The sequence below is a fragment of the Monodelphis domestica genome, chromosome 3, assembly GCF_027887165.1.
Source record: "Monodelphis domestica isolate mMonDom1 chromosome 3, mMonDom1.pri, whole genome shotgun sequence".
Classification (NCBI taxonomy): Eukaryota; Metazoa; Chordata; class Mammalia; order Didelphimorphia; family Didelphidae; genus Monodelphis; species Monodelphis domestica.
The window spans coordinates 68260243-68278651 of NC_077229.1; the positions used below are offsets into that span (position 1 = coordinate 68260243).

General features: G+C 39.2%; 1 protein-coding gene across 1 annotated transcript in view; it reads right to left on the reverse strand.

Annotated features, from left to right (window-relative positions):
* LOC103098060 (mucin-16-like) overlaps positions 1-18409 on the reverse strand; it is a 136360-nt gene that overhangs the window by 51294 nt on the left and 66657 nt on the right. The window contains exons 11-15 of the mRNA XM_056820594.1: positions 16713-17384; positions 13958-14085; positions 13771-13838; positions 12493-12662; positions 11729-11767 (exon numbers count right to left, since the gene is read on the reverse strand). Of these exons, the coding sequence (XP_056676572.1) occupies positions 11729-11767; positions 12493-12662; positions 13771-13838; positions 13958-14085; positions 16713-17384 (1077 nt within the window). The remainder of the gene's footprint in view (positions 1-11728; positions 11768-12492; positions 12663-13770; positions 13839-13957; positions 14086-16712; positions 17385-18409) is intronic.

The window sequence follows — 18409 nt, forward strand, 5'->3', positions numbered from 1 at the left end:
ATGTCATAGCTTGATGGGGGAGAAATGGAAGTCTCAAGAGCTTAACTGCCGGAGACTGAATCAGGATGAGGGAAGCACATGGTCGGTCAGAGCGGGATTCTTAAACTATCTCTGTGGGGGGAAGTGCAGTTTCCCTCCCCCACCTGGGCCTGCTAGTACAATACTATGCGGAGGCCTCCTCTCTCGGACCTGGATCTCCGGAGGTTAAGAAACACCTGAGGAGTGGTCTGAGGGGGAGGGGAAGGAAAAAGAAAATTTGACCCAGGGAAACCCTCACTAGGGGCGATTGAAAACTTGAAAAATCTCAGTCTGAAACAAACAGTTGCTAGAGCATAGTGAATTTCAAACGAAGCAACTGGGAAAAGACAAAGCAGGAGTTAAAATTTCATCAGGAAAGCAAAGTCAAATTTACCGGCTCCTGAGACAAAAAGCTGAAAGAGCCAGGCTGCTATTCATAGGCAAAACAGTCAGTTTAGCAAAAGCGGGAAAGGCTAGCGAAGAAGCAAGGCAGAAACTGCTGCAGAATGCTAAGGAGTTCTTTCTTAAGCATTTCTTATTTCAAAAGTTTTGCAGGGAGCAAGCTAATCTTTACAAGAAAATCCCTGTACCTTTTCAGGAGAGGTCGGACTCAGATGCATTTGAAAGGCCTATCAGGAAGTGGTTGCTTTACCTCAAAGCAGGGCATTTAAAAGATCAGAATTACTTGGAAAAAACGGATAAAAAACAAAAAATTTTTCTAATAAAACCGTAGGTCTCAGCAAAATTAAGGAATCAAGGCAATAATCCTGAATTAGGTTAAATTCGGAACAGCCTAAGTTGTAAAAAGATATTGCCATTCTGTAACCAAAGGCAGAAGATTTTTTTTTAAAAAAGCAAGCCTCCAAACTCATTTAGCATTTGAAAAAGGTCCTAGGAACTCTTTTGTTTGAGGTCTGGCCAGGTAAAGGCAGGCTTTACCTGGGTGCTTGCAAATGATAAAAAGCACAGTGAAGTAAGATCTGGGAATTTGAATTGTTTTAATTTGGGTTGGATATAGGCAAAATTATAAAGGAATGTCTGCTTATATTTTTTGATAAAGGAAGTTAAAAAAGGAGAATTAAATATCTTTCTCTGACTTTTGTTATATGCCACAGAATATCAGGACTAGAAATGTTTTATCTGTAGAGAAATTTTGGTATAAATCACGAGGTAATTAAAGTGCAAACAGAAAACTTTTAAGGTTTGGGTTTAAATCTGAAGCAGCTTGAATTTTTTTCTCTCTACCAGCCACGTGGCTTGAGCCACGTGGAAGATAGCATCAGAGCAACTGAGGTTGCAAGTTTTATCACTAAGGCTGTAATTGGCTAGAAGAAAAAATTTAATACTAAGATATAATAAGCATGAATTGGAATATGATTTAAAGGAATTTATAAAGCTTTCTAATTTTAACTATGGAGGAATTATTAACACTTTTCTAAACAGGACATAAAGCAACAGGATGAATCTTGAGCAGAGCTTATTCAAACAGCCTTTATGCAGTTCAGAAACTTTTTTACTGGGCATATTACTATACCTGTATCCAGAAAGCAAATGATTTATAACTAGAATAGCTTTTACTATGGAAAATTAAGACACATGCTCAGCAGAGTAAAAGCATGGTTAGAAGGATTCAATCTGTTTACCAGTGGTTAATTATTAAGGTTATCAGGAACTCTGTTACTCAGTACAGTAATTTATGAAGGATTTGAAAGAGGCACTACTATCATGTATTGAAATTGCAGATATTGAAGCTGATCATGATATTGAAAAGAGACCTATGATAATAATGCAAATTCAAAGGTTACTGGCATAATTTGATTTATTTCTGCAGTGAAGATTTGCAGAATTAGCAGGTGAAAGTAATGATTTTATTCACAGTATTAAGATCTTTTCAGTTATGAAGCTAAGGGCAGTAGTTCAGAAATAACAACTTCTGTGCAATTGTTTGATAATTCTATGCATATTTGTACAGCATAAGACAATGCTATAATTTCAATAACTGCACACAGTGAAATTTTTCAAAAAGCAAAAATTGTGTGCAGGCAGACAAAGACTTAAGATCCCAGCACACATGGGTCAATTCATAAGTGATTTATAGAATGATATTTTTATGATTATGGGTTTGAAAAAGCAAATATTTAAGCATCTATACATGCTGCTTTGCAAGATCTATGGTACATCTATATCCTGAACAAGCAGGTGATATCGCTTATCAATGCAAACTGCTGTGGATTAATTTCACCCCTGAGGGATATCCATGCATATTTTGGAGCAAAAGGTGCATTTCAGTTTGCTCCTGGCACAAAGGTTGAACTGTGAAAAATGATGGGAGATACTTACTCTCCTGGTTTATGGGTTCAAGCTCAAATGAAGAAGTGAGCAAAGTGATTGCAGATTTTATAAATATCTGTGCACTACTGTCTATTCCAAACAGCTTGGAATAGCAGGGCTTTTAACAGCAATGCAAAGGCTAAATTGCATAGCTCATGGCTTACATGCAAGCTATGGTAAAAAGAGCTCAAAGGAATTCATGAGCCCCAAGGTTCAAAAACTGAAAGTATATATGTTCTGTCACTTTCTAACTTTCTAAGACCCAATGAGGCTTTCATTTGGGGTCGAGGTTTTCTGTTTACTTTCTCAGATACATGGAGTCCATGGAAGATGATTAAGAGCATCTGATGGCAAGAAAATCTGCCCGGAAGAAGGACAGAAGGCAGAGGTGTCTGGCACAGGACACCAGAAAAGCGGCACATGGACTGTAAAGACTGCCCTATAGGCAGGTTTAACACACTATGCACACACACATGTAATTGTATGAGAAACAATGTACATGCAGAAGAGTATCATTGAGTCACTAACAGATATTCTGTTCTAGGAATATATGGGTATTTGGTAAAAGATCTAACTTTATTACATGCCTGACAATTTTGAATGGTACTGGTACAATGTGTAACTTGAAATCATATTATTGGAATTGTTCCATGTTAGCCAAATTTGATCAAATATCAAAAGGGTATAATTGGGAATATTATGACAGTATAAGGAATGCTGTCCACTTGCAGCACAAATGGGTATTACTATCCAAAATGTAATGATGATTATGATCTTAAAGGGTACATTATATTTGCAAACAACATGTCTCTATTAGAATCAGACTTATCTAGAAGTCAATTTTGTCTAGCTGTGACTGTTCCACTTTCTTAAGGAAAGAGGTGGATATGGTATCACTAATCATCTATCTTTTCTACACCCCAAAAGGAAGATAAGTTAAAGCTTTGTAGTAATCAATATTGAATGTAATGATAAAGATCACATTGTGTGAGATACCTGAATTGGGTTAAATATATCAAGATATTGAGACTGTAAGGGACCCAAGGGGATGATAATGTTGGGTCGAGGTCTCGTTTGTATGTTCACAGATAATGAAAACATCTGGTCACCCACGTCATGCTTCATGCCAGCTGATACAGACCAGGAAGAGAAGCAGACGGAAGGTGATGGCATCAGCTACCTGCATGCCAGCCACAATCCAGGCACGCTGGAGGGACACTTCTCTGGTGACTAATATCACTCTAGAACAATGACATTACACTATTAGAGACATTGGCTATTAGGCCACTGATGGACACTTGTCATGCTGACATCCATTGAGATGGGGTACCCAGAGCAACATCAAGTATGCTAATTCAGAAGGACTAAATCACACTTGTGTCTGTACAAGACACCAGATACATCCCACATGCCAAAGACTTTGCAATGGGATTGAGATGAAATAGCTACAAATTGTCTAGATACTAAAGTATACCTTGTATTTTGTATATGATACTGTCAAAGGGAATTTTGTATGCATTATGAATTGTATGCATTATAAAGCTACCACTTGTATTGTAAGAAATGCTGTTATCAACAAGGGTATAGACCTTGGTATGACTCTCCAAAGAGTAGGAGATAGAAAACGTTCATTCATAGGATAGATCTGATATTTCTGACATCAAAAATGAGGTGCTAAGCAGAAAATGCTGCACAGACAGGTTTAATGGACAGGTGACGCTAATGTTACTCTCAAGAAAGGATGAGAGATCAGGGAAAAGACACTAGGAAATCTTTAATCAGGAACCTGAGTTATTGTAAGAGATCATTGACATCCAGGCAAAGATTATGTTCCTGACAATACCAGGATGGACATTAAGGGCTGACTACCAGAGATGTAGTTAAGTGTTAATACCATTGTTAACCATTACTCCTGATACCCTGTCTTGGTGGGTAATATCTTGATAGGAAAAATGTCTTGCTCTCCTCCAACAATCCCAGAATTCAGACGGCCGCTGGATTCGGGATCTATTGGCTTCCCTTTCATGTACTGGAAGACGTTCTGGTATATGGAAGTAAGACCTCATGAAAAACTGAGGGCTCTAGGTTTGACAATTTCTGTGGACGCGCAGTCATTGTCTCTCCTAGGTGGAAAAAATTATTATTGCACAAAAACATGGAGCAAGGGCAAAGTATAATCTAAGTTTTACTGTTTTGGAGTATGGATTAAAAACATGACACAATAGGCACAGATAAGCTTGTAGAAGAAGCACATTGAATATTATTCACTGACAATTAGGAATGAAAAAGCTATGTCAAATGCTGTAGGTGCAAGAAACTGTAGAAATTGTTTCTACATGGGAAACAACTTAAGCTTCTATTTACCCAAACATTGGTTTGGTGGAAAGAATTTTGCAAATATTGGTAATGGTATAGGCTTGGTTATCATATTGATGGGTTTATTTATACAAGCAGAGATTTAAAATAAGGAAGACATAAGGAATATGCAGTCAGAACTTGAAATATTACTTCATTATCACCATCATGGTTATTTAAGCTACCATTGAGAATGTAAAATGGATGGGAATATTGGTATTTGTTAAAAATTGCACTGTGATTGATGTATTAATGTTTTTGCAAAGCCTGTAATGGTGCAAAATTATGTTCATATACAAGGCGAATTTTGATCTATTTAGATCAGGAATTAGAAATCATTGGGAATGTAAGTTCTGATATTTTACATTGGCTCAGTTTCAAAGATACTACATAGACAGTGAGCCAAGAGAATCTTGTATTAATTTTGGGATCAGGTTCCCAGGATCAATTGTCTGAGATCATTTGACATGTGATAACATGATCCTCCAGAATTGTTAAGAGAGGATGCTTTTCTTTGAAGGGATCTCTCCCAACACACAAACAAAAAGAAAAGGGAGAGGAATCTCATAGAGATCAGTATGTTCATTTGAGAGAACACTTTTGATTCATTTTCAATTATTCAACTTTGATTTTTCTGTAGCACAATTAAGGCCAGAATTTTTAAGTACAAGGAAAGTACTGTTAATGCTCTGATCCAGAATTATGAAGGTGAAAAGATTTCTAGAATTACAGTCACCTAACAGTCGGTGAACATGAGAACATGACAGCAATTGTTAATTTTCAGATGGCCATACTGGAGAGTGATGTCTGATTGCATGTAAGGGGAATCATAATGAATCTTTCATTATGGACCAGACAGCCTCAGCCACGATTATATACTTTCCATGTGAAATGGATGTTTGAGGTTGGGAAATGCAGAGACATGGCGTACTGACACCCTCAGTCGCTGGATGTCCTGGCATCGAGCTACCAACCAGTTTCTTAATGTGGCAGGCATCTGGCAGTGAGCACGGAAAGATCCCCAAGATGTAGTATCAGGACGAGAGAAAGGAAGGACTTATCCTTCATCTCCAGGGATAGTATTTTGCTAACTGTTGAAAAGGCTGACAACTTCTGATAGTCCAGACTGTGAATGGTGGCATGTTTGGTTATTGCACCTGTCATGTGAACCATGGAGTTCTACCTCATTAGACCAGGATCAGTAGCGTGGAAATTATTTTCTTAACATTTTTATATCTACTAAGACTGTTGCATTGATCTTGAAATGCAGACAGACAGATAGAAAGATCAGTTTGGGAATTTTTAAGATTGATCACTGAATCAATTTATGCTGATGTTCATTCTTGATTGGGATATCTAAGTCATACAATCAGGATGGGTTTTTCATCTCTGTATCAGAATATGATTATGCACCAGAGTGTTTGTATTTGTTAATGCTGTAATGTTGCTACATTTTGATATTACACTATTCATTTGTGTGTAAAACAAAAAGGGGGAGATGTAGCAGTCCGCCCCCTGGCTATGGGCAAGGGGAAAACAGTATGTGCAGATTGCTCAGTCTTGGGCATGCTCAGTAGTGCTCATGGCTAGGAAGGCCTCTGACCCTTGACCCCAGCTTCTCCCAGGTTAGGCGGGAAAACAGGTTTCTTTGTTCTCACCTGGTTAAGAGAAACCACACCTGCGCCTTGTCATTAACCAATGAGAATCATCCCTATGTACTGTGTATATTTGCATATCAAAAACTATATCTAGCCCAGCAAGCTCCGCCTTTGCTCTCTCTGCTCTCTGCTCTCCTTTTCTTTCAGGCTACCTGATGGCTGTCCTTGCAGGAGCTTGGCCTCTGGCCAAGCTCCATCTTTAATCTTTCTCTATTCACCTCTCTGGCCTGCGTGGTATGGATCTCAGGACTGGAAAAGCCTACGGAATTGGTCCTTTGATCAGAGCTTAGCTGTGGCTCATTGATAATTAATAAAGACTCATCCTGACCACCTCATATCTCTATTAGGACTCCGTCACTTCCCTCGTGGTATCAAAACTTCTATCCTGTCTCTATCTTCCCACCTTGTGGCTTCTCTCACCTCTGAGAGAACCAACAGAATGATAGTGAGACTTGATGTTTTCCTGAATTCCTCTCAGACAACAGTCAGACTGGCTAACCTGGAGTTCTCCAATGAGGACGTAGCCCCAGGTGAGCCTGTGCTTGTGGAGGCTGCACAGAAGGTAAAGGCAGAAATGAGGCTTGGCCACATCGAGTTCCTTTTACCAAGGAGTCTTTCACCAATAGCAGTGGCTTGTTTCTGAGAGTCTGGCAGTCCAGGAAGGTGAACATGATTCAATATCCATATCCATGCTATAGAGGCAGTGATGTTTGACAGCAGAATGATCCTGGTCACCACAGGACTGATCCTCACTATTGGAGCAATGCTGGCTGCCAGGGTAGCTGTGTTCTGATTTTCAGACTCCTGGCCATCTGTCCCTGGTGCTCAAATAGTGACTTCAGAAAACATTTTGGAAACAATGGTACCTGAGCTGGTCTGTACTCCCATTGAGTTCTCAAGTCACTTAAATTATGCCTCCATTTTCTCCATTATAAAATGAGGATAATAATAGCACCTCCCTCCAGAGCCTGGTACCTAGTAGATGCTTAAATTTACCCTTTCTTCTCCTCTCCTCCTAACTCTTGTGAATCTTAAAGACTACTCATACTGTACCTTAGAAGATTTTATTGAAACTGTTGCCTTATTGTAACAATGGAGATATTTGGTCTAACAAGAATCAGGAATATATTGGGAACTTTTAAAATTACTCCACCCTACTCAGACAGTGCCTTAGAGGAAGATAAAGCTGTAAACTCCTGATTGAACAATGAAAGTCCCTAACTCATTCCTTACAGAGAAGCTAAAACTTAAGCTAAGTTTACTTTTAGAAATAATACAAAAAGGTGTTAAGTACCTGTAACGGTTAAATTTGTACCTAAAAAGATCAAGTAACCTACAAAAGGCAAGCTAAACAAAGAGGTGTGAAGGACTCAGAACATTTAATCTAACCAGAGAAGGTGAAAACCAAAGAAGGTGAAAACTAAGAATGGGCAATCCTGGGAAAAAGTGTCTACTGTGATTAAAAATTTAGGGGAGGTGACATAAGAGAAAATTTCTTTAAAAGGAAGGGATAAAAAAACAATTTAATTCAGTTTCGAGAGTAATTTCAGTTTGGAGTGGAAGAACCCAGCTTGGAGGTGGTCTTGTTGTGAGTGATAAAGACTGACTCGCTCTCCCTTAGGCTCAGGCCTAGGCCTTTGTCTACTACTTGGATCAGCCTGAGCTAGGACAGTATTAAATAATTCTCTCTCTCTCCCTCTCTCCCCTTAATTCCTTCTTTCTTCATTAATTAAAATCTTCATGAATCCCAGCTGACTTGAGTATTTTCATATTTGAGAATTTCCCATGGCGACCACTTATTTTGGATTTTAAGTCAAAACACTAAAAATTATCCTTACACCCTTCTTACTCCCCCTTGTACCACCATTGCGCTTCTCAAATCCCAAAATTCAGTAACCAGAAAAGGGGACACAGGATAGATACAACAACAAGTCATAAGTTGAAAGGTAAGCATCAAATCCCAAAATTCAGTAACCAGAAAAGGGGACACAGGATAGATACCACAACAAGTCATAAGTTGAAAGGTAAGCATATTTTTCATATAATGATGATAAAATGTAACACTTTCAGATTTGTGAAGTACCTTACAAATTTTATCTCTTGTAAAAAATCCATCAACAAACACTTATTATCACCTATGCTAAGCCAGTCATGGTTCTTGGTATTGAAAACTTGGAGACAATAATAAAACATACCCTGCCGTCAAGAAGCTTACAATCTACCAGGTGACTTTATGCATTGAGTCCTCATTGACTTAGAAATCTGTCCTAGGTAACCTCCAGGAAGTGATGCAGATGGAGAGGAGCATCACCAGGAAAACATTGTAAACAGAGACTGATACACTGTGGTACAATTGAACGTAATGGACTTCTCCATTAGTGGCAATACAACGTCCCTGAACAATCTGCAGGGTTCTAGGAGAAAAACACTATCCACAAGCAGAGGACAAATTGTGGGAGTAAAAACATGGAGGAAAAGCAACTGCTTGACCACAGGGGTTGAGGGGACATGTCTGAGGAGAGACTCTAAATGAACACTCTAATGCAATTACCAACAACATGGAAATGGGTTCAAATCAAGAACACATGTGATACCCAGTGGAATCGCCCATCAAATATGGGAGAGGTGGGGAGGGTGGAGAAAAGAAAATGATCTTTGTCTCCAATGAATAATGTTTGGAAATGATCAAATAAAATATAGTTTAAAAAAAAAAAGAAATTTGTCCTAGGAAAGGAAAAGAACACAGACTTCACCTGTTTACATTATAAAATCCTCTCTATAGATTTTTTACGTCAAATCCCTTACCTTCAGCCTAAATATGGATACTAAATATTAGTTCTTAAGCAGAAGACTGGAAAGTGCTAGGCAATTGGGATTAAATGATTTTCCCAGTGTCACACAGCTTGCAAATGTCTGAGCTCAGATTTCACTCTAAGATCATCGATTCTCCAGGTCTGGATCTCTTCCACTGAACCAGCCAGCTGCCCCAGTATCTTTAGCTTTTGAGCTCTCCACTAATGCTATCTCCCTCGAGACAGAGAACTGATGAATTCTGAGTACAGACTAAAGCAGATATTTTAATTTTCTTTATTTTGGTTGTTTTTTCTCCCCACAACATGGTTAATGTTGAAATGTTTTGCATGACTTCATATGGATAATGGCTATTATATCTTTTGACTTCTCAATGGGGGAGGGAGGTAAAGGTTTTTTTTTTTTAATGTTTGCCTAGGTTAATTCCTTCAATTTATTTTTCTTACCTTTATTTTTAAAGCTGTAATTTCTAATATAATATTTAAAAATAGTGATAAAGGGAGTCCTTGCTTCACCCCGAATTTTATTGGAAAGGCTTCTAAGTTATCCCCATTGCAGTTGACACTTGGCTAATGTTTTAAGATACTACTTGGCATTTTAAGGAATTATCATTCATTCCTATTGTTTCTCTTTTTTATTTAACAAGAATATGTGTTGAATCTTTTCAAGGTTTCTTTTTCATCATCTAATGAGATAATCATATATTTTGTATTGATTTCATTATTGATCTAGTCAATTATGCTGATGGTTTTCCTTATATTAAACCAGGCTTGCATTCCTAGTATTAATCCCACCTGGTCATGGTGAATGATCTTAGTGATATGTTACTGGAGTCTCTTTGTTAGTATTTTATTTAAGATTTTTATATCAATATTCATTAAGGAAATGGATCTATAATTTTCTTTGATTTTCTCTTTCTGGATTAGGTATCAGGCACTAAATTTGTGTCATAAGAAGCATTTGGTAACACTCCTTCTTGGACAATTTTGCCAAAAACTTTATATACCATTGGGACTAATTGCCCTTCAAAGATCTGAAAGAATTCCCTTGTGAACCCATATGACCTTGAATGGTTCTCTTGGGGAATTCTTTGACAACATGGTCAATTTATTTTTTCTGAAATGGGATCACATAAATATACTATTTCCTCCTTTGTTAATCTGGGGAAATTATATTTTTGTAAATATTTAGCCATTTCCACTAGATTATTACTTTTATTCTTATATAATTGGATAAATGATCTGCTAAAGATGCTTTAATTTCATCTTCATTGAGGATAGAAGTCATCCTTTATACTTTTGATACTGGTAATCTGATTTTCTTCTTACTTTTTCAATCAAATTAATCAAGGCTCTATGCTATATGGAACAGGTGGATTTTTTTTTTTCATGAAACCAACTTTTTGTTCATTAGTTTAGCAGCAATCTCACTTTCAATTTTATCTCTTTTGACTTTTAGTTAGGATTTCCTATTTTGACTTTAGTTAGAGATTTCTGATTAGTTCTTTTTCTAGTTTTTTTAGTTCAATGCATAAATTTAGATCTGCCTTTTCTCTATCTTATTAATGTAAAGCATTTACATTTAACACTGCAGTCTCAAACCCCTTCTCCAGGGTCATTGGATGTTATTCTTCCTCCTACAGTATATAATTCTGCTAATATGGCCCTCTCCCTTTCCCTGGTATGGGAAACTTCCTCTCCCATAGCTATGTCTTTGCACTAGCTGTCTTCTCAACCAGAAATGCCATCCTTCCTCACCTCCAACTCAGAGGACCTAACCCCCACCCCCAACCCCCTCTTTTGTCAACATTCAGCACTAGCACCTCCTTTCATGATTCCCTATACTCTTCCTCCCTAACTACCTTGTTAATTCTAATTTCTTCTTAGTTTTTATTCAACATATATTCATCTCTGTAGTTATTGACACCATTGATAAAATACCAGGACATTGTGAGGAGAAATCATTTCATTCTTTGTCATATATGACACCTGGGACTGGGTCTCTCCTGCCCTCTCCATTTCCTACTTCATGTCCTTGGATGAGAAATTAGGTGAAAAAACAGAAGAGAAGTTAGGCATTAGGCATTTCCTAACTGTACTGCCAGAGGTAAATGATGACTGAGTAAGAGACATGATTGGAAAGAGTGCAGTTATTGAAGGAGCAGAGAATAAAAACATTATTAATGAAAACCAGTGGCCAACATTCATGAATGAAGGATATGGGTGAGAAGCCCAAGACACTGGAATGCTGGGAGATACCTTCTATATACCAGGCTACAAAGACAAGAAGGAGATAGACAGCCTGATTTCTAAATTCCATGGGCTGATTTTTTTTCCACTGAAGAATTTAGATATGTTTTAATTGCAATTAAAAACATAGGCCAATGAGGAAATAATGTCTCAACATCGGCCATATTTAATACGATATCAAATTCGGAAATCCTAAAACTATTTTTTTATTCCTGTGCCCTACACTGCTCCCATCGAAAATGGAGAAAAATATCTTTCCTGATATTGTCCCCAAAAAAACAGAAAATAAAGAAATTGAAAACTCACTCTTTGTGGATATGATGCCTGGTTGCTTATGATGATACCCTGTTGCGGCAAGGGGAAAAAAGAAGAACAAAGAAATTCAGAGGGAACAAGAGTTGGAGAGAAGGTAAGGGTAGGGAAGAAAAAGACAAGGAAAAGTAGGTGAAAGGAGGGAAGAGGAAAGGAGAAGAAGATAGAAAAAAAAGAGAATAGGTCAGAAAAGTTATAAAGATAAGAGTTTGGGAAAAATAGAGAATAGAGAAAACAAAAAAAAGAAAGAGAAAATAGAGGGAGAGAACAAAGAAGAAATATAGAAAGTGATAGGTGAGGAGAGAAACAGTGTAGGACGGGGAGAGAGAGAAAAAGATAGACACAGAGAGAGAGAGAGAGACAGAGACAGAGAGACAGAGACAGAGAGAGAACACATAAATCTTTGAGTACGGTATCTCTCTGTGGGAAAAAGGTTAATGATGGAATGGAGAGGAGATGTTTGGGGGACCATAGGGATGGGGAAATGGTGCTTCAACTTTCAAGAAGAAGGGATTTATGGCATACTTCTTGGTTCAAGGAGCATAAGAACAAACCAGCCTCTTCTGATCTTTAGAAGTGAGCTCCCTATGTCTTCCTAGTTTGGTACCACTTTGTGGGCCAGTGCCCAGGAGTGACATAGTGAAACCATGTAAACAAAGGAGGCTCAAAAGGAGAGAATTTGGGGCAGATTAGCTTGTTTTCTGGAACAGGCACCACCCAGAGAAAGAGAAGTACATTTCCCAAATCAAGATATTTACCATCCACAAAGAGGCTGTCCCTCTCTATAAGCACATGTTTTAGCCTTCTTCTTTGAATCTGTTCAGTTAGCTCCCAGTAAACCTTCTCTTTGTTCAGGACAGGGTTGGAGGAATCTTCCTGAAAAGTACACAGGACATCCACTCCTGTTGCTGTCCCATTCTTCAGAGACCTGGAAATTGATGTTTCAGACAAGAGGTGTCAAACATACAAGAGGTGTCAAACACAGCCCTTCCTGAGGGTCATATGAACCAGATTAAAGTGTCAGTCCTGATTAAAGTGTAATTCCAATCTGATTTTAATGTGTTAGTTTACTAATTTAAAAGGTAATATATAAATATGTATGGTTTTCAGAGTCAAAATGCAGGCCTTAGGGACCCTGATGTATAATTTAATGGCCTCCTTTTGAGGTTGACACCATTGGTTTCGTTTCTGAAATTTAGTTATTCAGAGGACACTCTAGAGAGAAGTCAACAACTTTGAACAAAGGTTTATAGAGGATTGTAATTTTATAGTTGAAAAGGACATTAGAAGCCATAAAATTCAGCCCCTTCCTTTTATAGAGGAATGCATTGAGGCTAAGGCAGGTTATGTGATTTGCACAAGGTCACAAAGTGGTATGTGTCTAAGAGAGAATTTGAACTGTGTTCTTCCTGAATCCATGCTTAGCACTTTATTCACCAAACTGGAGTTGGCAGTGCTCTGTATATTTACTTATTTTTATGTTTACAAGTATGTATGGGGTCTGATTATCTTCAGTAGTTTCCTTAGAGTAGTAGAAAGAACTTGGACTTAAAGTCAAAGGGCCTGTGTTCAAATTTGGAATTGGACAATTATCTTTGACATTATAAAAGTTATTGAACTATCCTTGGTTCTTCATTTTTCATCTGTAAATGAAGGGAATGGTCTAGATGACCTCTACTGCCCCTTCCAACTTTTAAAATATAATCCTCTGATTCTAGAGAAAATCAATGCTGATATGTGTTTGAATCAATCAATTTCTACCCACTCACTTGGTGCCTGCCATGTTATTCCTTCTCACATGGAGTTTTAAATTTGGAAGACTTATGTGGAAAGAAGTTTTTCTTCACCACATAAAGGATAGGAGGATGCCTGGAATGTTTCTAATGGCTTGCTGGTTGGGGAATTTTATCCATTACATCGTGGGAAAGAAGGAATTGCTATTGGGAAGGAGAAGCAGCAGCAGCCTGGACAAAATCTAAGTCAAATGGGAAAGCGTGGTCTTTGCTATTTGAGTGGACATCTTGCAGGATTCTCACCTCAGCAAGTTCACACTGCATGCAGAATAGTGAGAGCCAAGGTTGCTCATTCCAAATAAGAACTTCAGCTGAAAACAAAAGGGGAGAAAGGAACTTCTGAGAACCTGACTAGACCAAGCCTGGATAATCAGGGCTAAGGAAGGCAGCATGGGGGAGAGAAGGTAGGGGAAGGGGAATGGAGTCTCACCAGAACTTGCAGGACATTCTCAGCAGCCTTAAATGTGTTGGAGCCCCTTTCACCCATGTCTGGTGTATAAAACATGTTGGTGATGGTAAAGTTGAGGGTGAATGTCTTGGAGTAGGAGCTCCCTGCTGCTGTACAGAAGGAAAGATATCACATTGTCTGAGCCTTACAAATGTTATTCAAATGAGAGGAAATGCTTTGTAAACCTTCAAGTTCTATCTAAATGTCAGTTATGATGACCATTATCATCATCATGACTCCAGGGGGCACTCTTCTAGTCCTTCCTCAGTTGGAAACTCAGCAGAATGAACCCACTAATGAAAACCTGAACACATCTCTAGCCATACACACCATTTCTGGAAGTATTAAAATTGTGCCTTTGTAGTCAGAATACCTGGGTTGAAATCATGGCCCTGCCATGTGCTATGTTTTTGCCTTAGTTTTCTCACAAGTAAAATTAGGAGGTTGAATCCAGTTTCAAAGTTAAGAACTGATTACTTGACAAAAATTGCTGGGAATAATGCAAATTAGTCTGGCAGAAATTAGGGATGGCCCAATGTCTTGTATGACATGACAAAGTAAACTCCAAATGGGTACATGAGTTAGATACAAAAGGTGATATAAAACAAATGAGAGTGATGAGGAAAATTGTATCTTTCATGGTAATGGACAAGGGGACAGTTTATGATCACATGAGGGAAAGATAGGAGAGCAAGATAAAAATGGACACTGTTGTTAACTTATGACAAAATAGTTTTTCCCCAAAAACAAAACCAATGTAGGCAAAATGAGAAGGGATTCGGGTAATTGGAGGGAAAAATCTTTGCTTCAAATTCTTTTGATGAGAGACTCATTTCCAATATCCAATGAATCAGATTTATGAGAGTAACAGTAAAGGACATAGCCAAAGTTGGTGGAGAAGATAGAGATTCCTCATCTAATCTCTACCAAATTCCCCTCCAAAACCCAACATAATGCCTTCAAAATGAATTCTGGAGAAGTATAACACAGAGAAAAGACAAAGAAGTCATTTTCTAGCAGAAACCCACTTTGAAGATCAGCAGGACAGATGATGTGTACAGGGGTCGAGGTGGAAGTAGACAACAATGCACCAGGGCATGTCCCATTAAGCTAGCAGCCTTCTCCATCATTAAGTGTTCATTATGTGCCCAGTGTAGTCCTAAATACTGAGGATACGGATAAAAGTTTTAAAAAACATTTGCTGCCCTTGGAGAGGTCACAGAAGGCACCCTCTGAAGTGGAAAGAGCCTTAGCCATTTAATGTGAAGCACTAGGGCTGAACTCTCTTTTAGCCCCTGAAGTACAGCATAACAGATTAGAAAAGACAATGACTCTGGAATCAGAGGTCCTGGGTTCAAATATCACTTCTGATGCTTTCTACATTTGTGGCCTGGGACATCTTATATAACTTCTCTGGGCCTCAGTTTTCCCAAATGCAAAATGAAGGGGTTCAGCTAAGTGGCCTTTTAGGGCCCCTTCCAGTCCTATCCAATCATGCTGACACAAACATTTTAAGTTTTCTGGGCCTCAGTTCCCACCTCTGTAAAACAAGAGGCTATACGTAATCCCAGACACTTTTAAGGTTCCTTCCAACTAATTATATGAAAGGTCATAGCATTGGGAAACTCACTCCACATTCTGCAATTCCTATTCTCAAGGCTGGGCATAGAAAGGCATCAGAGGCACAGAGGAGTTCCTACCTGTAGTGCTAGAGGAAGGTGATGGAGTCAGAGATGGTGCTAAAAAAATGGGGGAACAGACAGAAAAACCACAGCAAACTATGAATGAAAACTCTTGACCACATGCATACAGGAATACTACAGGGAAGGGTACAGTCTATGGGATATAGAGGTGATGTGGTTGTCACATGATCTCTTCAGATCAGCCACTGAATCATCTGGTCAGAGGGGGAGGGAAATCCATCCTGACCTCTGGGGGGAGCTGTTCATTTTTGCATCATCAGCCCCTCAGTCTTGCACTAGGCAGACTTATCATGAAAGCTTGGGTCGTCTAGCCATCTACTACTTTGCAACTCTGGGCCCATTATTGAGTCCACCATTCCACTGGCATAGAACTTCCTCTTCCCACACCATGTCTGCTTAAAGAGTATTCACTGTAGTCCAGTAGAAAGAATTTTAGACAAAAGTCAGAAGACCTACAACTTGAATCCTGGCTTGAACACCTTCTGAGTCTTTTTGGTAGGACCTCCAAATGGGTCTCTCTTAGTACTACCCTACTAATCTTGTAGGACTTATATGTGTTAGCTGTATACTAGGCATGCTAAATGTTAGCTATTATTCATCTGCCCAGGGCAGGTATGAATGAGTTGATAACTCTAGCCCTGGGCATGTTCTCAATCCTATCTACAAAGTACCAGGAGGTGTTTTGTACACAACTGCCAAATGGGTGTGTAGTCACAATTCCAAACAAAGGCTTATCTTCTCCATCCTGCAAAAGCTCCATCCTTATTATCTGTCTTTCCTGATCAATCTTCCCCATATGGGTAGAAAATATCAGATCTAAGATTTGAACCCAGGTCCTCTGACATGAATGTCTGCTCTTACTACTGCATCACACACCCTTCATGAGTCATTAAGGGAAAAAGAACAAGGTTGACCTCCTCCTTGGACATGTCAGACTCAGAAACCATAACTGTGGTGACTGTTTTACTCTCTATTTTTTACTAAAATATAACCCCATGTTCCAGCAGGGAAGATAATGAAGGAACTATTCTTACCAGTGTGTGCAATAGTGGTCATGGTGGTCTGGGTGGATACTTTATCTGTGGGAATGAGTGGGACAGCTGAGCTGGTGGGCAAATCACTTGTGGACAGAACCACAGCCTCAGCTCCTCTGCTGATGTCCATTGTGGTTGGAGTCTTGGTCAGGGCCAGCCATACCCTTGCAGTAGCCATGGCTGTGGTCTCTGAAGCAGATGTGTCCAGAGAGGTCTTTGGCTTTCGTTCTTCTCTACTGACCCGGCAAAGAGTTGTGGCTGATTGTAGGCTGATTGTAGAGCACATTGTAGACTGTGCTGGGGGCACATTGGTGCAGGGAAAGACTGTGGTTGATGTTGTCGTGTCAAGACTAGTGAGGTGTGAAGGGACACCTATGGGGCTCCCTCCTCCTGTCCCAGCCCCAAGTGGGGTACAGATTTCGGCAATGAGCGTAGTTTCAGATGGGCTGGTCGCCACTCCAGACCAGGCAAATGGTGCTACCATGAGCTCTGGCAAGGCAGAGGAAGCAGGCACAGTGATTTTTTCCAAGTCAATAGCACAGGCAGTGGTCGGGGCTGCTGTTGTTGCCAGAACAGAGTGTGTTCTTACTGCAGGGCTGGAAATTGTAATGATTATGGTCTGTGATTCTCCAGCTGTGGTCATCATTCTGCCCTCGCTTGCTCTACTGGGCCCTGTGATCAGAAGGGTGGATAAGTGAGTTACAGCATGTTTTGGACTATGGCCCATTTTCCATTAGCCTCGCAATGAAAGGTTTCATCCTTGCCTTCTGTACTTCAGGAATGAGGGCGGAATCAGTCCAATTTACTCTTAATTGATATATCCTTCTAAGGAAGAAGTCTTATTTTGCTTGTGACTTTCCTCCCCAACTAGACCCTCCCTTCTATCATTTTGAAGTCTCTCCATCTCTTTTGTCTATCTCCCCCCATTTCCCTGCTGTGTTGAATGCAAGTGCAAAATTCTGTGCAGGAGGAGCAAAAGAAGTTATATATGTGACTATGTATTTAACTGTCCTTTGTCCATTCATATAAGAATGACTTTCATGTGAGGTCTGCTCCTCCAGCTCCTTCCTCCATATTTGTATATTCTTCTTCAAGAGTACTCCAACTATTAGTTTTTTAAACCCTTACATTCCATCTAGGAGTCAATACTGCTTATTGCCTCCAAAGCAGAAGAGTGGTAAGGGCTAGGCAATGGGGGTTAAGTGACTTGCCCAGGGTCACACAGCTGGGAAGTGACTGAGGCCAGATTGGAAACTAGTACCTCCCTTCTCTAGGCCTGACTCTCTGAGCCACCCAGCTGCCCCCAAGAGTACTCCAATTATGAGAAATTCTAAGTTCTACCTACTTATTCCCTATTTAATCACCAACATATTCCTTTTCCCCCCTCCCTTTTCTCAAGCAACAGGAAAGTGGAAGGGTTTAAACAGTTATAAAGTTGTTAAATTTTCATGGGGGAGAAAAGAATCCTTCAAAACCCTAATTCTTTGAAGGCTCAATGAAGTTTAATGCATATTGTATGCAAAAGGAATACAAAGAAACTGGATTTAGCATTCAAGGCCCAATGTATTTCAATTTAGTTCAATACACATTAATTAAGACATTGTGCTAAACTTCAGAAAGTCTGAATCTAATCTACCTTATCTCATATAACTCTCTTCCATATACTTTCTGATAACTGGATTCCTATTCACACTTCA